The sequence below is a fragment of the Oncorhynchus mykiss genome, chromosome 27 (assembly GCF_057628025.1).
Source record: "Oncorhynchus mykiss isolate SJ-2025 chromosome 27, ASM5762802v1, whole genome shotgun sequence".
In the NCBI taxonomy this organism is placed as follows: Eukaryota; Metazoa; Chordata; class Actinopteri; order Salmoniformes; family Salmonidae; genus Oncorhynchus; species Oncorhynchus mykiss.
In genome coordinates, this window is record NC_143048.1 from 32520739 (window position 1) to 32543789 (window position 23051).

At 40.1% G+C, this 23051-nt stretch overlaps 1 protein-coding gene across 1 annotated transcript; it reads left to right on the plus strand.

Moving 5' to 3' along the window:
- Nucleotides 1–9154: 9154 nt before the first annotated feature.
- Nucleotides 9155–10072, plus strand: LOC100136214 (Foxl2 ortholog). Its single transcript, NM_001124485.2, is given in 1 exon segment — nt 9155–10072. A coding segment is annotated over 1 exon segment (918 nt).
- Nucleotides 10073–23051: the final 12979 nt, after the last annotated feature.

Consider the following 23051-nt stretch of genomic DNA (forward strand, 5'->3'; position numbering starts at 1 on the left):
TGAGCATGTTGAGAGGCCCTGTCAATTTGCTTACTTAGAGCACACTTATAGCACCTCTCTGAGTGTTTTTCAGTGACTTCATATGTCAGTCACATCATTGTTTTTGAGACAGCATTATACCACCCTGCATCCCACTGCTGGCTTGCCTCTGAAGCTAATCAGGGTTAGTCCTGGATGGAAGACCTGATGCTGCTGGAAGTGGTGTTGGAGAGCCAGTAGGAGGCACTCTTTCCTTTGGTCTAAAAAAATATCCCAATGCCCTAGGGCAGTAATTGGGGACATTGCCCTGTGTAGGGTGCTGTCTTTCGGATGGGACGTTACATGGGCTGACTCTCTGTGGTCACTAAAGATCCCATGGCACTTATTGTAAGAATAGGGGTGTTAACCCCGGTGTCCTGGCTAAGTCCCCAATCTGGCCCTCATACCATCATAGTAACCTAATCATCCCCAGCTTCTAATTGGCTCATTCATCCCTCTCCCCTGTAACTATTCCCCAGGTTGTTGCTGTAAAGGAGAATGTGTTCTCAGTCAACTTACCTGGCAAAATAAATGCTTATCTTCTGGCAGCACAGCACTAACAGATGCTAACTAATGCTGCAGTATGTGGTGCGTCAAATCAAGATGACTATCATTAGCAGAGTAGCTCAGCATCCTCCCCTACCTACTAGGATGGGTTAATGAATAATGAACGAAGGATGAATAACCTGTCGATGGAGGGGAGAGGTAGAGAGAAACAGAGAGAGAGAAATAGTCTGAGAGAGAGAGGGAGGGAGGGAGGGAAGGAAGGAGGGAGGGAGGCCAGCTGGTGGACCCAGTCAGGACTTACAGAGGCTGTTTTTCTCATTAGTCTCTATCAGTGGAGCAGGGAGATAACATCTCTTACCTTATTCACAGCCACCCACATGCACTCTGAGCTATTGTACAGTGGCAAGGTAGCATGCTGGAGAGAAAAAAAGTCTGGTTACTCTGGCAACCCTGGGTTTTGTGTGTGTGTGTGTGTCTGTGTGTGAGAGAGAGATAGTAGACACAGAATATACGCAGAGAGCACAGATAAATTATAACATTGTAGAGTAACTCATGTAACTTGGCAACACTGAGAGAAAGGAGGAGGCAAGGCAGTGGGTAGGATATGAGGAAAGTGAGTATGAATGGTAGGTGGGTGTATTCTGTTTCCGATGGTAGAGCTAGAGGCAATATCCTCACTAACCCCAGCACAGACAGACCACCTATGCAGAATGAACCCAGTCTTACCCATCTGACTGTATCATTCTGGTTCTGCACCATTAATGCTCAACTGTTCACACACATCTGAACTGTGAAGGTCAACACATTCAAGTTTGATTCCAGACGTCTTTGTCCTTGTGTCATTCAACGTTTAATCATCTTTTTGGCTGTGTGTTTCTGCATTGAGACGTCAGAACAGTTTGGTCAGTGTGTAGTTTGCATTGACACTAAGCCAGAGAGAGAGGGAGTGAGTTGTGTGGGTTGTAAAATGGCGGTTATTTGAGTTCTGTCGGCTGATTCCTGTCAAACAGTAGCTTTGATCTGTCTTCAGGTTGTCTGTCGGCAGCCATGTTTGTTTGGTCAGAGAAGTCGTGCTACCTGGGCAATTACCTCTAATGACTTGTTTTGATTTGGTCTGGAATCTAATCCAATCGGATACGATGAGGAAAAGTGTTGAGTTTTTTTACTCTAGTTGGGTTGTGAAGATTTGAGTAGGATTCTGACTTGACGGGTGTGTTTGAAAGGTTAGCCATGTGAAAGGTGGGTTTTAATGTAATTAGCTTTTTTTCTTTTATTTTGGAAGGTGAGGATGCTTCTCGCTCTCATACACACCCACTCTCACACACACCTCACACACACATCTAACACACACACATGCACTCACACACATACAAATGCACACACTCACACTGTTTTCCTCAAACATAACCTTATCTCACACTCTCTCACAAAAACAGACACATTTACACACACACACACACACACACACACACACACACACATACACACACGCACACACACACACACTCGCTCCTGTGAGTCATTTAGACCCTGGCCCCGGTTCAAGAAAGCCTCAAAGAGAATCTTGTTGGCAGGAGGCTCCAGCGCTTCACCTCTCAGCAGAGGTTAACAGGAACACATTGTCTCTCTCCCCTCCCCTCCTCTCCTCTCCCCTCTTCTCCTCTCTTCTCATCTCTTCTTCCTTCTTCTCCCCTCCTCTCCTCTCCCCTCCTCTCCTCTCTTCTCATCTCTTCTTCCTTCTTCTCCCCTCCTCTCCTCTCCCCTCTTCTTCTCTCGTCCGTCACAATGGTTAGATCATCTGTTGTTTTACTCCATACAGGAATAAGAATGCAGCTCATAGACCTAGGCAGAGGTCAACCAATAGAATATAATTGATACTTTACTGTCCAAGCAGCAGTCCCTTTGTGGCGTTAATGCCAGGTTACTATAAAGACTACAGGCTTGTTAGTTAATAAGAGAGTGATGGATGATATTAATGAGACAGCAGGGCAGGGGAGAGGGGCTTAGTGCTTCCCATAGGCTTCCTCTGAGATATAAGGAAGACAAACACAACGTCACTAGAATACACCACAGCCACCTTCCGCTCAAGGCAAGAGAGAAGGGAAAGAGGAGGCATGGAGGAGGGGGGCTTCTTTATCATTTTTTGACAATGATCTGTGTGTTGGAAAGGGGGATTTACAAAGTAAGGAAGCCCCCTCACCCTTTTTATTAACACATTTTATATCTTAAATTAAAACAGACTGACACAAGAACACACACCAACGCACACACACTAGTTCTTTGAGTGTTGAGGTGGATATGGAGTATAGTGTGTGTGTGTGTGTGTGTGTGTGTGTGTGTGTGTGTGTGTGTGTGTGTGTCCACTAGACAGTGTGTGCGCACTGTGTGTCTACTCCTCTCATGCCCCCGTCCCCTCAACCTCCCAAAGCATAATCCATGTGGGTGGGGAGGTAGAGGGGGGTAGAGGGAGGATAACAGGGGGGAGGTCCCTGTTTATTTGCTCTATCCTCTCTCTTCTTTCTGAGGAGGAAGAAGAGACACATTTGAGGCGCTGCATGAGGGCTGTGGGTACATCCTCCTTTTTCATCCCATCCCTCCATCCGCCGTCCCCCCTTCTGCTGTCCTCCCCTCAGCTCATAAAGATGCCATTCAGAGGAGGCAGTATTTTGCGGATGTATCAATGCATGGCAGCCATCTACAGATGATCCACAGTAACCCAATGAGATCAAACTGGGAGAACCCAGGGGGCTCTCCTCCCCTATCGGCCTGCCCTGTGCAGATGCACTGACACTGTGATGGACCGGGTGACCCTCCCCCTCTACCCTGGAGGGGCTGATGGAGCATGTTTTTTTTGTTGTTATTTCTGTTCATTGCTTATTTCTGTCATGATAAAAATGATTGTGCACACACATACGATCCACACACACACATACACATGCATGCAAAAACACACTTTCACACACAAGCACTCTCAAATACACACATACCTGCATCAAGCAGTGAACTCATTCATGTTTTACATGATGTGATTTGACCCGAGCGACAAGGCCTGATTGGACAAAGCAAAAAGCACTCAAGCACCAATGACCTGAGGTGACCTACTTCACATCTGTATTTATCAGTCTCTATTAGAAATATAACACAACAACATAACGTTTTAAAATGTGTTTTTTTTTCTCATTTAAGACTAAAACATTTAGTAAGCAATGGTCATGAAAAATAGTTATTTTCTTGTTAGTTCAGATCAGGGTTGGTTTCATTTTATTTTCAACCACAGTATGATATTTACTCACCAGTTATCCCAGCAAACCGGGGACATTCCCAGAACATCAGCTAAGAGTCCCATTAAGTTTTAGTTGGTGTTTTAACTAACATTCGGATGAGGGAAAAAAGTATGTTTTTGATAACAAAATGTCATGTTTTGTGTGAAAATGCTTTAACTGAAATATCCTTGGAATGTTCTCCTAACATTAGCTCAAATCTATAACAACCACAGAACATTCCCCAAACATTCTCATTAGGTTTCCAGGTAAGAACAGACGAAATGTGTTCCGAGAAAGTTCTTGCAAAATCAGGCTAATGTTTTATAGTCCTACAAACAATGTATAATCATCAGCACAACTGGACAGTTTTTGTGTTATGAGAACATTTTCTGCAACCTAACGAATGTTCTGGGAACTTTCACAGAACCAGATTTGTCTTCAGCAGAGACCAAACTATTTTGCAAGAGAGATGTAGTATATTATCAACATTTCAATAGGCTACATAAATAGCTGACAGAATTTGGACTAACTGAAATTGATATTTTTCGGGTCGGCATAGCCTAGAAACCATGATGGAGCAGCATTGTGACGCGTCCTCCTTCCTCACAGAAGGATCCATCTTTTCTCCCACATGGCTCAATGAACAGACATCAATACCTTTAACGATTGAACCGTAAAAGTGGAAAGGGGGATCTGTGCCTTGGTTTTTAACTGATCAGATAGTAAAAGTTGTGAGGGATTTATTCGACATATGACTAAATGAAAAAATGTATAGGCATGCATAAATTATATTTAAAAAATATCTGTTTTTCAACAATTCAACAATTTGTTACATGGTTATAATAATGTATGCAGGTTATATTAAATACAAAACAGTGCACATAGCCTAACAATGCTCGACATTTCTATTATTATAGGCTTAGCAATAAGGGCTACGCATAGCCACGACTGAATGTGATGCCCAGACGCAGTATAACCCCACTCTGGGCGGAAAATGTTATTGCAGCAGTGAAATTAGTACAACAAAAATTCATCGAGAATTTGTGAAAACGTATTATTATTAATAATAATATTATTATTAATGAAAACTTAATTCACATTAACATAATGAATTCATGATGGGTATTGTTTACCACAGTTACAAATACATATGTTTATAGAATACCCTATCCTAACCTTAATGTATGTCCTGTTCTTTTCAACTGGATATACTGCTGCCAGTGCATGGCTTCACTCCGTGGGCTGTGACTCGGTGGGTTCGCCCCGGCCCGGTCCCCGGGCTGACCTGGCGGATCTCGTCCTTCGCATTCCTCACGCGCACCCTATCATAAACATCCTCGACTAGACCGAGGGCAGGAAGTGCGCGAGGACAGGAATTTAAGTCTTTCAATGTGCATTAAAGCTGAGGGCCGGTTAAGAGATGGTGCTGCCATGTTTGGTTTGTTATCTTATTGTAGGCCTGCAAACGGGCTTTGCGACACAGTCACACATACACACACACGCAATAATGCGCTCCATTTTGGTGTTGTCGTTATTTCTCTGTATTATTCTGGTGGTTGCCACTACACATCGGATAGTTTATTATTATCGTTGTTCATATTATTATCTTGACTACTATTTGTTTCTACTTACACAAAACTATAACAACCTCGGTGCATTTACGAGGTGATATATCATTACTGCAATTAAAGCGTCGGCTAAGCCGCAACAGAACCCTGTCAGCTGTGGAGTTGTTTTACATTGTATATTTTTATTACACTAAGCGTTTATTCGCTGATGATTGTTGGGGATCAAGCGAGAATTTGAGAAGGATTTGTAGAGGGTGTGTATTTATCTAAGAACAAAACATAGGCTGCCCTGTATCTATCTCATGGCTCTCTCGTATTCTCTTTGTTGTACAGCAGTGATAGGCCTTCCTTGCCTTTGGTTTATTGCACGTCTGTTTTTTTTGTCCAGATCAATTCGTTCAATATAACAATTGGATTGTTATTTTGCTTAAACCTTTGGTATTATGCCTAGTTAATTCGTATTCATGTTACATAATTTAGTTTAATATTTGACCATATCCCTCACAATGACGAGTGCCATTTGGTATTGAGAACTCCTGATGAAAAGTCAGTTGTTGAAGAAAAGTTAGGCCTGGTGTTTTAGACAGTATAGCCTAGCTTCAGACGTGTATCCAGGAGCTATACCCATACTATACCCATATTGCCCTCTACAACTGTTATCTTTCTGCAGCGTGGTATTGTGAACATTTCCATGCATCCAAAAATAACGCATGACCCCTTTGGTGCAATCTTGGTTCAATGAGACTGTTAATTTGCCAGTGCGCCTAAACCATGTTTTAGCGTAATGTACATGTTACAATAGGTGGATTAATAGTATTTTCCTTCTTTTGTCAACCAACGACTTTTTCCTTCGTTCTCTTTTATCCAATTTAAAACGTGATATAATGATAACATGTGACAATCGAATTAACATTCCTCAGCGCGCTCTAAAGCCAAGCTATAGTTCAGGTTACACATTGGCCTCGCGCAAGCGGTGTTTACAGATTCTTAACATGTTTATTTACAGCTTGTTGTGACGTGACGCGCGTGACTGTAGCAGCCCGGGCCAGATACCGCGCGCAGGTGAGCGAGGTGTGCCCGGGGAAAAGTCGACGATCTCCTGCAGTCGTTTGGAGTAAGACTCAAGCAAGCGTCCAAAGTTTCAGTCAACAAAAGGTATGTATTATTTATTAAAATAATATTGTGGTATTCAGAAAAATGTAGTTGAAGATAGAAAACATATAAGTGGCATTAATGACTGATAAATACCTATAGGCCAACACGTGGTTCCAAAACAATGGAACCTACTTTGCCAAGATATTCCTTGTAAACCATGCAGGGCATAGACAAGTCCTGACCTAGGCAACAATACATAATTTATTGTCACAGGAATGCTGAATAATTTGTAAATATTCCAGTTTAAACAAAAAAAGATATTGAAACAGATCTGCAGTTTTAGCCTTGAGTTTGAGACTTTGTAGCCTTTTAAACATCGTTTCGTTTTCCTTCCCACGTTGTTCCAACAGTTTTTTGACGTTTTCTTTTCGTTTTATTCGACCTTCTGAGCCATATGAGTAGGCCTACTGGTAGTCTAATGATGTTATTACAGTCATTTATGTTATTGCACAATAGCCATTACTGCTACTTTTGTTATTAATGATTGTTTAATAACAATATGATAATAGCAAAACGATTGAATGATAACCTCTATGATTGTTGACCGTTCAGAAACTCTTCTTCTTCTCTCTCTATTCGTGTTCCTTGTTCTAATCCTCATGGATTTGGGCGCATGGGAACATGAAGAGACCACAGACTTTCTCCGCAACAATAAAGACTAAACAACTCCCCAAATCACGAGGTATTACTAAACACACGCGCACTGTCATAACTGCCCAACAAAAGGCTCAAGTTTTGTGGTGTCTTCTTTGTTTTCATTCACTGAAAGACCACATCACCGCATCTATGTCGCTTTGTTAAAGTAGCGTGTCAGTGAAGTATAGGCCTGTATTCACCTTGATTTTGAAAATAAAAATAAAACCATCAAACTGTTTCTTTGACTTTTCATGTGTGTTTGCTATCCAAAATATATATTTTTAATCTTGGTGAAAACGAATGCTTGGGCATTTAGGTCAATTATATCTCCAAACACATTTGACCTGACCAGAGAACACTTCCAAAATATGCAGCACTCCGTGGATGTTTTATACCATATTTAGCATGATTTTGAAAGCATAATTATTTACAAACTACGTTCCTACACTTAGTAACTACATGTGGTGCCTTTTGACATGCTCATACACAAATATAGGTAGGCCTATCCATGCATTGCAAGCCTATGATAGGCTATGTATGATCATTCATTATTATATTTATTTATATCATTGCTATGTGATATATTGACACACGTTTAAAAAGTAGCCACATGATTTATTTTGTCGACGCTATCTGAACTAGACAGAATTAAGCAGAGTAATATATTTTCAGCATATGCTTTTCAGTCCAAAAACATGGGCTATGTGAAAAAGATAATAATGAACCTGAAAAAAATATTTATTTTAGCGCTGGAAACAGCCCATTCTGTGTCTTGTAGTAATTGCGCGCTGAGAGACGGTTGGCTTTCACCGCTGTTCAGCTGTTCCTCCGCGAGGCGAGCTGGGGCTTCTCTACAGCGGCCGGCCGGGCCAAAGACTGTGGTCCGGTGGCGGGCGATGACACACATGCCAATGCTGTTCCACCTGCGTCAGCTCTCATTGCACGGAAATACCATCTCGGAGAAAGCCGACGGGACCCACGTGGGTGGCCAGGGAAGTGTATACCCCTTTCGTACACCTCCATCACAACGCCTGCTAATTAAGCGGCACTATCAATCCAGGTTTTCTGCGGCTGCTGCGGACAAGCGGTCAGTAGCTAATGAGGCCTGCAGTCAGTCGGAATGCAATAACACGCTGAGGTAAATCTGAGTGTATAGGCCGAGGTTATTTACTTGCAATAGCTGAAAATACTATTTATATTAGGTCTACCTTGTTTTATCATTGGACAATGTGGAACAAAGATGATCAGTTATGAATACCCTATAGGATATTATTTTGTACAAACTATAAGTCAACATAAATACAGGACGTAACAGTTTGCTATTTTGTCAATCATAACTGTGTCCCATGCTGCATTAACACGTGCCTTGAATGGCATTGAAATTCACGAAATGAATAACAGTACCTTGAAATTCTCTTTCTCTTAATAATTTATTTTTGACACAAACTTTTCTCTAAACTGTTTTCCTATTCACTTGCAATGAGTGCTATCTTGTCTAAACCCCACTCTAACACATGTTATTTTTTAAACGTGTGTGAACAGGAAAATGTATTTGATCATGTGAAGTGGGTAGACGAGAGATTCCTCACCACGCAGCTGTAAACCAACAGAGGCGGAACTCGTCCAATGCGCACAAATCACAGAGCAGTACGTCGCACGACGCACTGGAGTGCCACCGCCACTAGTAGGCCTACGGTCTTCATGTGGAAAAAAAAGCGAAAAGGGCTGGGCTTAGAGAGGAATCAAACCACAACCTGGGCTGCGCCTCCATCACAAACCAGTTTGGAAGAACGTTTGTTCTAGAGGAGAGTCTAGTGCCTAAACAAGTCACCAACTGTGGCTCAAAACACGGATTTCTCTGCGCGCTCAACGTTAAGGAGGCAGCCTCAGAGTTTTGTTTTGAAGTCCATCTTGAGGTGCTACGGCTAATATAATTTTCTGCAAGTGTAGTTAATCGCGTTTGTTGTTCTGTATTTGTGCTGGATTTGTTTTGTTTTGGTGTGCGCAATGATGGCCACTTACCAAAACCCAGAGGATGACGCAATGGCCCTGATGGTCCACGACACCAACATGGCGAAGGATAAGGAGCGACCCAAAGAGGAACCGGTCCAGGAAAAAGTTTCGGAGAAAACGGACCCGTCTCAAAAACCACCGTATTCGTATGTGGCTCTCATTGCCATGGCCATCCGGGAGAGCACTGAGAAGCGCCTCACTTTGTCTGGTATTTACCAGTATATCATAACCAAATTCCCTTTCTACGAGAAAAACAAGAAAGGCTGGCAAAACAGTATCCGGCACAACTTGAGTCTGAATGAATGCTTCATCAAGGTTCCTCGCGAGGGAGGCGGCGAGAGAAAGGGGAATTACTGGACCCTTGACCCGGCGTGCGAGGACATGTTCGAGAAGGGAAACTACAGAAGGAGACGTAGAATGAAACGTCCCTTCAGACCTCCACCGACCCATTTCCAGCCCGGGAAATCCCTCTTCGGCGGTGATGGGTACGGCTACCTGTCCCCTCCAAAGTACCTGCAATCCAGCTTCATGAACAACTCGTGGTCGCTGGGCCAGCCACCCACCCCGATGTCCTACACCTCCTGTCAGATGGCCAGTGGCAACGTGAGTCCCGTCAATGTGAAAGGATTGTCCGCTCCCTCCTCATACAACCCGTACTCCCGGGTGCAAAGCATGGGTCTCCCCAGCATGGTGAACTCTTATAATGGCATGAGCCATCACCACCACCCGCACGCTCACCATGCCCAGCAGCTGAACCCCGCAACCGTTGCGCCGCCCCCGGTATCCTCCAGCAACGGAGCGGGCCTGCAGTTCGCCTGCTCCCGCCAGCCTACGGAGCTCTCCATGATGCACTGTTCGTATTGGGATCACGAGAGCAAACACTCTGCGTTACACACGAGGATTGACATTTAGAGTTTACGAGAGGGCCACTTGTAAAGTGGACTCTCGTGAGAGAAAGACAATAAGTCTATTCCTGTGTATTCAAATCAGAAAAAAAGTATTTTTGAAGAGACAATACTATGACGGGCTCTTTTGATCCAAATAATGTACTGAAACTTCATATGGAAAGATATACAAGTGGTGATGCTGAGAGGATTTTCAAAAACTGGAAATGGTGATATTAAGAGGTCTCGACTAGGCACGAGGTAAAGCAGAACTTTTGGGGGCCATTTCGTGCGCCCACTGTTGCCTTGGACTGAAGGCAACAGTGTGTTATAAACACTGTTGTATGTTATAAACATTTGTAAAATCAGACCAGTTCCCTATTCACGGGGATACAAATTCAAAATACAATTAAATGAAAACAAAATACACAAAACCCTCCCCCTGTCTTGGAATTCAAAACATCACCTGAATGAGTGATAATTTAATTAGAACTACGTATTTGAACCAGTATCGTGAACCGAGCCAACTCCAGCAAGATCAGGTGAAAATTAGATTATTTAGCCTGTCTTTATTTTTTGTATATATTTTTTTCCGTTTCACAGTACTTCATCGGAGTGCAGGTGGAAAGAGAGAGAGAGAGAGCACCGTCAGAAGGAGCAATACCAAATATGTGTTTGTTACTTCTGGGGTCATTGACTTTGTAGGCTTCGTAACCTCTGATAGAGATAGTTTAGTTTCCGATAACATTCAGTCCAGTGGCAGATTTTTTTTTTTACCTTTCTTGTTTTTTATAAACGTAATTATTTTTGTCTCATTCATGTTGGGACCATGTTAAATTAGCACTTTTCCCTCTTTTTCTAGTTTTGTGAATGTCTTAATAAACTTTTTTTTAAAGTAAAACATTGGTCATTAATTAATCCTTATTTGTGCGAAAACTGTATTACATAAACGTATTAGGCTTGCAATGTAGTCTTAGAGCTATATATTCCACAGATGAAGTTAACTGGAATTCTGTCCGTGAATGTTCTTCACTTAGGCCTAAACCCGAGTGTGTAGTTTTAGTCTTGAAAATGCTTAATGTTAATAAACATTGACATGTAAATTCTTTGCGTAAAACATCTCAAAATATCTAGCAGATGCGTAATAAGGTCTAATAATTTTGTACAATATAGCTAAATTTCAGGGAGTTGGTTGGATATTTCAGTTTTATACACTAAATATATATTATTCCTTTCGAAAGTAGTTTTGGGAAATGCCATTTCATTATAAACTATTAGAGCTGTTGAGCTATTTAGACCTTAATGGAATGAAAACACAGCATGGCCTACTCTGGGGACTTGCATGCATTACAAAATGAAACATTGAACTTTTGCCTTATCTGAACAGTCTACATTCATTATTAGAGTTAACAAATACGTCTATGGCATCTCATTTGTCAGCAGAGTGCAATAATGGAAGAGAGAAAACCAAGAAAAAGTGTGTTTAGTGTTTAGGAATACGTTGTGAACTTCTTAGAGGGTTTTTTGGCAGGCGTTGCTCCGAGGCCGAATGCTTAGGAGAAACAGATGCTGCAGAAGTTAAGGGTCATCATCAAAGTCATTCCATTTAATCATTATCCCGATATGATGTAGGCTAACTAACCTACATTATGTGTTTAAGCTAATTGTGGCTTCAGCTCAATGAGCTTTTCTAAGGAGCATGAGGGGTTTTTCTCTGTGTTTACCAACTGCTCATGCATAATTGCGCAGTGGCACTTGATTATTACTATTGTATTATTATTCTTATTATACATTATTATTATTATTATTATTATGGCCTGTTATTATCATTCACAATGAGGTGAATTTGGTGAACCATGGATGGCTTCGAAATCATTTTGCCATCCACCCAAAACGTTCGGTTACACTATGGAGCTGACCTTTAACCTTTACTGCATTATTCTTATCTAAAGATTGACGTGTCTGACGTGTCTTACACCTTACTTGGCCATTAGTTGGGTTGTGCAGATATTCGAAAAAACGTGCATAAGGCATTTTTGGCCAAATCATTTCAACTTGAATAGCCTAGACCTTTATGGGCCTACCTGTATGAAATCTAGCAATGAAATCAATATTTGTATTCATTTTAGCGAAGACAATTGCTTACATATGCGCTAAGAGAAGTGACGTGCGAGTTGGCTGAGTTGAGCGTAAAGTAATAGGTGACACAATACTGTTTTCCTGCATATTTTGCTAAACGAACCATCAAAACTAAGATCAAACGTACGCCTATAGGCAATATGTCGTGTCATTAACGTTAAAAACCTACAGGCTACAAAACAATAGCATCCACCTATAGGTTTAAACGATGTTTCATGTTGATGCCTAAATTGCTATAGTCTATCAGAGAATGATGTTATAGCTTTACACACGTCTTTACACACGTCTTTCGGCTGAATTCGATGTACGTGCATTTCCCAGTGAGGCCCAAGAGAGCCGTTCCGAACGCGGGGGAAGTGACGCTCTTGATAAGAAAGACCTGGTGACGAGTGAAACGCTTTCAATACACGTCTATTCTCAACCCTCTTCCACCTATTATCACTTTAACAACACTCAGGTTCACACACACACACACAGCTATCGGGTGACTATTGTATGGTTTAATACGTTTTACAATGACAATTATTTAGAAGGATTAATAATTTCATAATTGGATTTGAATTGTATTGATTATTATGAATATAATTCATATCACTATTGCAGCGCTGAAACCAATTCCTTTTCAACAGTTCTGCCAATATTTTACGATAGGCTGCTGATAGCATATTAGCAGAACCTTTTGATTTATCCTAGGTTGTCTCATATGGGGTCATATGCTGGGTCATGCATTAGGCTCTTCTGAATGGGATGTCCACTTTCAGTGAGTTCGAACCTTATTTTAGACTGACAAGATCATTATGTGACTGTAGACAGCAATCATGCAACAGTATATCATTCACCTTGATCCACCGTCCGCTCCAAAGCAACGTCCTCGGCACCTTCGCAGCGTCGTTCATGACATGCATATTATACATTAACTATAGGTGAGAAATGGAGTTGTGGTGAGTCCTGCAGTGTTGTCAGGAGTTTAAATAGGAAATATTTTTTTGTGGATTAATCCCAAAATAATTATTCTCGTTTACTAAACTAAATTGGCTAGTCACTTTGGCAATATGTGCATTATTCAGTTAAGTTCAAGAAAATGCAATTGTATTTAATTCCTAGCATTTAAAAAACAGGATTTTTATACATACAAGTTAACAGAAGTTGCCATTCATATATTATAAGCCAATACTTGTTTGCTTTATATGCTTGCATGGATGCAAAAGTGGCGCGCACAGAGGATATTGCGACCCTTTCCGCTATTCATTGTGCGGGCACGGTGAGCCACGCAAAGAGCACCTGTCGTTTGTCTACTTGGAGAATATGATTATGATGAAAATGCAACGCATGACCTATTGACCTACAGTATATATTTTCCCGTTATAGTCTATGCCTTGAAGTCTATGCCATGTATATAAAGCCGTTTTATCCTATCATCAGGTGCATGTTTATTAATTAATAGGCCTGGTGCCACTGTTGCATTGTTTTACTTGCAGCTGAAGGGCCATGGTTGAAATGAATGGTGTAATGCATTAGCCCACCTTTGTAATCACATGTGTATGAGGCAAATTGTAGATACATTCAGCCCAACAGAAACCATAATGGTTAAAGGTTTTAGCTTTCTGTGTGGGCATATTCCCTGACTTGAGACTCAGTTTGCATAAGATACTATATGGAATGAATGAAGCATGTTGTTTTAGCAGAAGGTAAATTCAACAAATCCTTCTCGGATATAAATCATAAAACAGGTAGCCTAACATGAGAGACAACTCAACTCAATGTACTCTTATTAATAATAGAACACCACATTAATTAGGCCTAAAAAATTTACCTATACATAATTCATCCAACTTTAGAATGCTGTGAACTCTAATTCAAATTGTTATTTAACTTGGGGAATAAAACTACCTCAGCAAAAAGAAAAATAACAAACAGTAGTTCAAAGACATTAGTTGAGCATTGATTCAAACTCCGCGAAGCCAACTGGCGCGTCGTCCGGTAGATCTATTCTGCTATACATTGTGTGTCTCTCTGTTTAACGAGCTGGTTTGAGCAGCGCGCGAGCGTCACCTTTCAGCGCTGCGCGGCCACTTGGACACTGCGCGCGCAGAGGTAGCGACAATGCAAGGTTTGAAGGTAGGCCTAGCTGTGTATATTTTATGCTTCCTCGCATTAATGTTTTGTAAACAACGAGGAGATAAGGACGTGTTTGAAAGGCCAGTGTATTCTAAACATGCTTCTTAAAATAATAAATAGGCTTACAACATTTCACGAAAAATAAAGCATGTTGTCAGCGAGCTAGTAACCATTTTCGGAGACTAGCCTACATTTAGCCGACGATGGATGTGTAGCCTATATCTTGCTTTGCCTATTTAACCAACTGAACGTGTGATATTTTAACATTCCTATATTATGATAATGATAGCCTATATTAGCATATGATGACACTAATGACTATTATTATAATACCTATGTTAAATGTTCAATGCACCAGATGTTGTACTATTTGTTACAATTGTACAGACAACATTCATGCTGATGATATGAGCAGGTACAGGATTCTGAGTACATTTGAGCGTAGGTAGGTATAGAGGAGCGTTGCACATGTAACTGTAGAGTTGCGTTTTGTTTATTTGAATTCGTGGATTATATTATTTGACAAAGACATGACCAATGCATTTTCGGCGTACTTTAGATGTTGCAATATGTATTTCTCTTTTAGTTTACAGTGCCCTGAGAAAGTATTCACACCCCTTGACTTTTTCCACATTTTGTTGTGTTACAGCCTGAATCTAAAATAGATTAAATTTAGATTTTTTTGTCACTGGCCTAGCACAATACCCCATAATGTCAATTGGAATTGTATTTATAGAACATTTTACTAATTAATTAAACGTGAAAAGCTGAAATGTCTTGAGTCAATAAGTATTCAACCCCTTTGTTATGGCAAGCCTAAACCCATTCAGGAGTAACAATGTGCTTAAGAAGTCACATAATAAGTTGCATGGACTCACTCTGTGTGCAATAATAGGTTTTAACATGATTTTAGAATGACTACCTCATCTCTGTACCCCACATATACAATTATCTTTAAGGTCCCTCAGTCCAGCAGTGAATTTCAAACACAGATTCAACCACAAAGATCATGGAGGTTTTCCAATGCCTGCAAAGAAGGGCACTTATTGGCAGATGGCTAAAAATAAAGCTGAATATCCCTTTGAGCATGGTGAAGTAATTAATTACACTTTGGATGATGTATCAATGCACCCAGTCACTACAAAGATACAGGCTTCCTTCCTATCTCAGTTGCCGGAGAGGAATAAACCACTCAGTGATTTCACCATGAGGCCAATGGTGACTTTAAAACAGTTATAGAGTTTAATGGCAGTGATAGGAGAAAACTGAGGATGACTCAACAACATTGTTGTTACTCCACAATACTAACCTAATTGACAGAGTGAAAATAAGGAAGCCTGTACAGAATAAAAATATTCCTAAACGTTTGCAACAAGACAGTAAATTAATACTGCAAAAAAATGTGGCAAACAAATTTACTTTCTGTCCTGAATAAAAAGGGTTTGGGGAAAATTCAATACAACACATTACTGAGTACCACTCAGTACCACTCACTACCAATCATATTTTCAAGCATAGTGGTGGCTGCATCATGTTATGGGTATGCTTGTAATTGGTAATTTTTTCAAAATCAAAATCCTAGAGGAAAACCTGGTTCAGTCTGCTTTCCACCAGATACTATGGAGATGAATTCACCTTTCAGCAGGACAATAACCTAAAACACAAGGCCAAATCTACACTGGAGTTTCGTATCAAGAAGACAGTGGCAGAGTTACAGTTTTGACTTATATCTGCTTGACTATACATGGCAAGACCTGAAAATGGTTATCTAGTAATAATCAACAACCAATTTGACAGAGCTTGAAGAAATTTGAAAATAATAATGGGCAATCCAGGTGTGGGAAGCTCTTAGTGACTTATCCAGAAAGACTCACAACTGTGATTGCTGCCAAAGGTGATTCTAAAATGTATTGACTCAGGGAGTTGAATACTTATCTAAATCATGATATATTAATATTTTACAAATGTTTGAATTGTTGTTCCTCTTTGTGATTACAGAGTATTTTGTGTAAATCGTTGACAATTTTTTTTTCTATTAAATCCATTTGTAACCAACTTTGTAGCACAACAACATTTGGAAAAAGTCAAGCGGTGTGAATACTTTCTGAAGGCACTGTATGCCTGTGCATAAAGCCAGACAGAATAGAATTGTCTGCACAGATACGACACACCAAGCAGATCGTTCAAGATTGATTTCAACATTGGACAACTGTCCGTGTCCTGAAGTCGTCGGGAAATGCCTTCAAAACCGTCCACTAGGGGCATTAGTGAGCGCTATTATCATCAAGTAGGCTTGCGTTTCGCTAGGGAGTTGTTGACAAACCTTAACTCTTAATTTAACTATTGGGAATGGATGCATAAACTTAATGTTTTGACGCTCCGGATCCAAAGGTTGCTGTTCAATCCCAGCGGTATTAATGATGCTGAGAATGAGGAGTCAGCCCAGGGTGTCAACAACTGTCCCATGACTCGGATCTGAAAGTTATGTGTTTAATCCCAGTGGTAGACAGTCATTCATTTTGTATTTATTTCTTAACCCAATCCCAAATTTTAATCCTTAATTTAACAATTTGAAATGAATGTCTAAACGTAATGTTTTAACCCTTCAGATCCGAAAGACACTCACTTATTTTTAATTTTTTTATTAACCCTATACCAAACCTTAAGATTTAACTTAACCAGAAATGGAATGATGCTGAGCAGCATGCATGTGTTTGTTCAGTGTAGGTGCGGCAGATGTGCATTTTAGCAGAAAGGTTGCCAGTTCAGCTAAACTGAGCTGAGCTAAGCGGGGCGCGCGGGAACAATGGTCCTGCATGCAGGATGTCCCCAGGGCTGCGGGAGATAAGACAAGCTCGAATCAGGAATTCCTCGCTCCTTCCGCGAAAATAGTAAAAAAAAAAAAAAAGAAGAATATATATATATATATATATATATATATATATATATATATATATATATATATATATATATATATATATATATAGAGAGAGAGAGAGAGAGAGAGAGAGTGTCACACACCATATGAAAGATGCAGAGTCGGTCATTGCCATATAATGCGGAATTATAATACTAATATATAGTCATTTAATAGGATCTTAATGGTCATTTCTATGACTGGAATATACAGTTGGCTCACTGACTGCACTCCTTGAATGCAATTAGCAGCCCTATTCAAAACCCTGTGCGTTCTAACATCCCTATTCAATCGGTCTTGGAAGCGCATTGATTTAATCATTTAGTAGAGATATTAAGGCCTACAATATGTCCTGGAAATGTCATACCTGAAACATGGGGTCACGGAGTAAGCAAATCTACATTAGGCACCATAGTAGCCTGTCGTTTCAATAATTATTATTTATAAACATTTGATCCATATTACCAATAAAACATTTGCCAAGTACACAAACAATAATGTGGCACATGTAAAACTATCACAATAATGCTCGCATCACTTCAGTTAAGGGGATGGATGGATTTTTAATAGGCCTAACATAGTCCAAATGATGTCCACATGACATGTCCTACGATACGTTAAATTGCGATGCAGTATATATTATTCATGTCAGTTTCTCATATACATTAATTCAAAACAGCTTAAAACAGGAGTTCACTGTATCTTACCGGCAGAGTCTTTCCCTTCATTATGGGGCGTTGCATCTAATAGAATTAGCGTACGTCCAAAAAATGTGTAAACCTATTAGGCTACGGTTTTTCGCACGCTATTACGTTAATTATGATATGATAATAACAAGAGATGAAAACTATTACACAACAAAAATAAATAATCATATTGGTCCAAATGGTAAATTAGCCTAATCTTAAACTTTCTGCAAAACAAGGATATTGAGTGTGTTCTTCTGAGTAGGCCCCGAAGTGGTCTACATTTCCGTATGGAATCTAGTTAAATCACAACCCTTAAAGCCTTTATCATGAAGTTAAACTTTATTTTTTATTTTTTATGAAGAGCCTCATTCTCAAGCCCGTTACGTCAAATCTGATTTTCCCAACCTTAGCTTGAAACAGTGCATTCTAAAAATTCATACCACTTGACTTATTCCCCATTTTGTTGTGTTACAGCCTGAATTTAAAATTGATTAAATCATAATTTTTTCTCTCACCCATCTACACACAATACCCCAAAATGACAACGTGAAAACATGTTTTTAGAAGTGTTTGCACATTTATTGAAAAAGAAATACAGAAATATCTCATTACATAACTATTCACACCCTCGAGTCAAAACTTTGTAGAAGCACCTCTGGGGGAAATTACAGCTGTGGGTATTTTTGGTTAAGTCTCTAAGAGCTTTGCACACGTGGATTGTACAATATTTGCGCATTATTATTTTAAATATTCTTCAAGTTCTGTCAAGTTGATTGTTGATAATTGGTAGACAGACATTTTCAAGTCGTGCCATAGCTTTACAAGCCGATTTAAGTCAAAACTGTAACTAGGCCACTCAGGAACATTCAATATCGTCTTGGTAAGCAACTCAAGTGTAGATTTGGCCTTGTGTTCTAGGTTATTGTCCTGCTGAAAGGTGAACTCGTCTCCCAGTGTCTGTTGGAAAGCAGACTGAACAAGGTTTTCCTCTAGGATTTTGCCTGTGCTTATTTTTTATTTTTGCAGTATGTCTTAAGTGCCTTGTTTTTGGGGGGGTGGGTAGCCTAGTGGATAGAGCGTGGACTTGTAACCGAAAGGTTGCTAGATCAAGGTAAAAGTTAAAAATCTGTCCTTCTGAAGAAGGCAGTTAACCCACTCTTCCTAGGCCGTCTTTGAAAATAAGAATATGTTCTTAACTGACTTGCCTAGTTAAATAAAGGTTAAAAACAAACAAATTCGTATTTACAACAAATGCATGTTCTGTAAAGGTTCCCTTTTTTTACTATGTAATTTAGGTTTGTATTGTGGAGTAACTACAATGTTGTTTATCCATTCTCAGTTCTCATATAGCAAACATTAGAATCTGTAACTCTTAAAATCACCATTGGCCTCATTGTGAAATCCCTGAGCAGTTTCCTTCCTCTCAGGCAACTGAGTTAGGGTTAGCCCTAACCCTAACCCTAACCTGTATCTTTGTAGTGACTGGATGTATCGATACACCATCCAATGCCAAATGATTAACTTCACTATGCTCAAAGGGATATTCAGCGTCTGATTTTTTTTGTATTTTTACACATCTACCAATTGGTGCCCTTTTCTAGGCTTTGGAAAATCTCTATGGTCTTTGTGGTTGAATGTGTGAATGTGTGCTTGACTCGATTGAGGGACCTTACAGATAATTGTATGTGTGGGGTACAGAGATGGGGCAGTTATTAAAAAATAACTTTAACCACTAATATTGAACATGGAATGAGTCCACTTATTACGCGATTTGTTAATCAAATTTTTACTCCTGAACTTATTTAGGCTTGCCATAACAAATGGGTTTAAAAAAGTATTTATTAATCATTGCATAACATCTGCACTCGTTTAATCCCATCCTTTTTTTACAAGTTTTGCTGCACATTTATAAATGTAGCATCTGTATATTGCGTGTTCAGTTTGGGTTGTAGCCAAATCGGAGATTGCTCCCAACTATCTACCTTTGTGAATCTTTTTCAATAACAGTAACAGAATTATACTTTTTTCTTCTTCTTCAAATGCACACATTCACTACAATATATATCTTTACAGATGAAATATTTTTATAATATGTGGTGTATTACTGAGGTATATGCGCATGCGTGTATATGTGTGTTTGTCATACTTGAGTAAAAGTAAAGATACCTTAATAGAAAATGACCCAAGTAAAAGTCACCCAGTAAAATACTACTTGACTAAAAGTCTAAAAGTATTTAGTTTTAAATATACTTACGTATCAACATGCAATTGCTCAAATATACTTAAGTGAAAGTAAACATATAAATAATTTAAAACTCCTTATATCAAGCAAACCATAAGGCACAATTTTCTTGTTTTAATTTTATTTACGGATAGCCAGGCCATACATAATTTACATCAACGTGTTTGTGTTTAGTGAGTTCGCCAGGGATGCTCTTTTGATAAGTGGCGAATTGGACAATTTTCCTGCATGTCCTGCTAAGCATTCAAAATGTAACGGGTACTTTTGGGTGTCAGGGAAAATGAATGTAGTAAAAAGTACATTATTTTCTTTAGGAATGTAGTGAATTTAAGTAGTCAAAAATATAAATAGTATGGTAAAGTACAGATACCCCCCCCCCCCCCAAAAGAAATACTTAATAAGTAGTAGGCCAGTTTGAAGTACTTTACACCACTGGTGTGTGTCGGGGTGAGAGAAATGGAGCCACACGCATGCCTTGCATCCAAAGTTCTGGGTGTATGTCAGTGGGGGGGGGGGGGGGGGGGGGGTAATATTATTACATGATGAGGTGAAAAGGTTTCGCACACTGTGAGGTTTTGTTTTTGCGTGTCTTTCCATTGAGCGCGCAGTGAATAACCGTGATTGTATCCTTTGTTGTGCTCGCAGAGATGACAGATTATAATCAACAAGACGAATGAGGTCAAATCATTCTCACAGAACACATTTGACCCTCAAGTTCCAGGCGTACCTGAACTCTTGTGTGCGTGCGTCGATCCCTGGCTCGTGAGGTGACAGGCGAGTGCGGCAGCTGCGCACGCTAGGGCAACCCGGACGCCCAAGTCACACACAGGTTGCCGGTTTCCCAATGCTCTCACACAATTGAATTCAAGGCATTCTTGGGAATGTTTGAGATTTAAGCGCAACCGTTTCCATTTGGACGCAGCGCACATCACCCCAAACCCATTGAAAAGGAGAGTGGGGTCACCATTGTTTGGTATACACTAGCTCGAAACAGGAAAATATGCAAAGATTTGATTCGCAGAAAATCCGGCAATTGTTAGGATCTGCGTGAGTTTTTCCCTCCCTTGCACCAAAAATACTAAAAGTTAATTCGGTCCAAAAGCTTTGTCCTATTTGTAAGACATTGCGTTGTTTTTTTCTGTGCATCCCTTGGTGGATCTCGAATGTAATCTACTTGTCACACTGATCTACGTGATGTTTTCAGTTACAGTCGATTTTTATCTTAATGAAAACCCCGAGAAACAATAGATTACATGAAATAATTCCCTAATCAACCAACATAATAATGACAATGTGTTTTGATACACCACGATAGTTTATAAATAGGAAATACACACACGGGTTTGTTGACAGGACCCCTGGCCAAAAGAACACAGAAGTTCATAAAACGTATATAAACACGTGATAATAAATACGCAGGATGAGTTGTCATCCACTCAGGGAGAATGGTTGACCGTGTGCCCAGGGTAACATCACGCACCGACCTCTCTCTGCCCCCGACACAATGGGGCCACTAAAATGGCACCTTGCACAACTGCCAAGGGACAAGGGATCGTTTATAGGCTCTGGCGCGCTGTGCGCGTCTCCAAATATGTCTGGCGCTCCAGAAAAGTGGGGTAACAATGTAACGGAATACTTATAGGTGATTAATATATGTGCACTTCATTAATGTTTCCTCTATGTCACTTATATAAATAATTGGCATATGGGTTGAAATTGTAGTGCCTCAAATAGTTGCATACCTAGGCCTAGGCTAAATTACCATCTGAAATTCAATGGAATATAGGTTAGTTTAGGATAAATCCATGTATCATCATGTTCAAACTGCCTGCTGAATTACCAGTGGTTTACCTCTGAATGGCGGAACTGGTTGGCAGTTTCTGCAAAGGGAAATGCGATACTCTTTACAACAGCACTTTCTCTTCTCTTGATTATGAGTTCTAAATTGCTTTGTCGGTTTTAAATGGGAATAATTTTTCCATAGTGCCCATTGATGGAGGCTATTTTTAACCTCTTCCGCATCTTGTGCTTCGAGAAAACTTCCGGTGAGTTGGCCAGTGTAAGCTAACCAGCTCTCCGGGGCCATTTCTCATTTTCACATTTCCAATGATTAACCTGGAAACCTTGGGGTCCATTAAGGCTCAACACTTGCTAAAAATAATTTAATTACATATTTTTGTTGTTTAGTTTCTGGTATCAGGGCTCCCAAGTGGTGGAGTGGTCTAAGGCACTGCATCTCAGTGCTCAAGGTGTCACTACAGACCCTGGTTCAACCCTGGGCTGTATCACATGTATCACATGTAAACATGTATACACAGGCCCCAGCTGTAAAAGAGACATGGGTCTCAGTCTGTGTTCCTTGTTGAAATAAATGTATGATAATAATAATCACAACCGGCTGTGATCAGAAGTCCCTTAGGGCGGCACACAGTTGGCCCAGCATCATATGGGTTAGGGGAGGGTTTGGCTGGGGTAGACTGTCATTGTAAAATGTGAATTTGTTCTTAACTGACTAGTTGAATAAAGGTTAAATAACAAAATAATAAAAAACAATTTGTCTATATCCATTTTGATTGGGAAATATGACATTTTAGGCTTGCCTGACGACTCACCCTGAATTTAATTCCGCTGCTCTATCGATCCTAGCCTATACACTGTACATGCTGTCTGAAACTGCCATTCTAGAAGTTGCTTGTGTGAATTCAAAATGAGGGGCGTTGTACAAAACAAATTAATCAGCGATTGGATCATCTCAAACAAGTCTAACCAATCAGAGTATCAACGTTAATAACGTGATCATGTAGGCCCGCTCTGGCCCGACCCATTTGTTTCTGGGACCAGTCAGAAAGGACAGACTGTGTACGCATTCTAGAAATGTTGGGGAGACTCATCATTGAGAAGA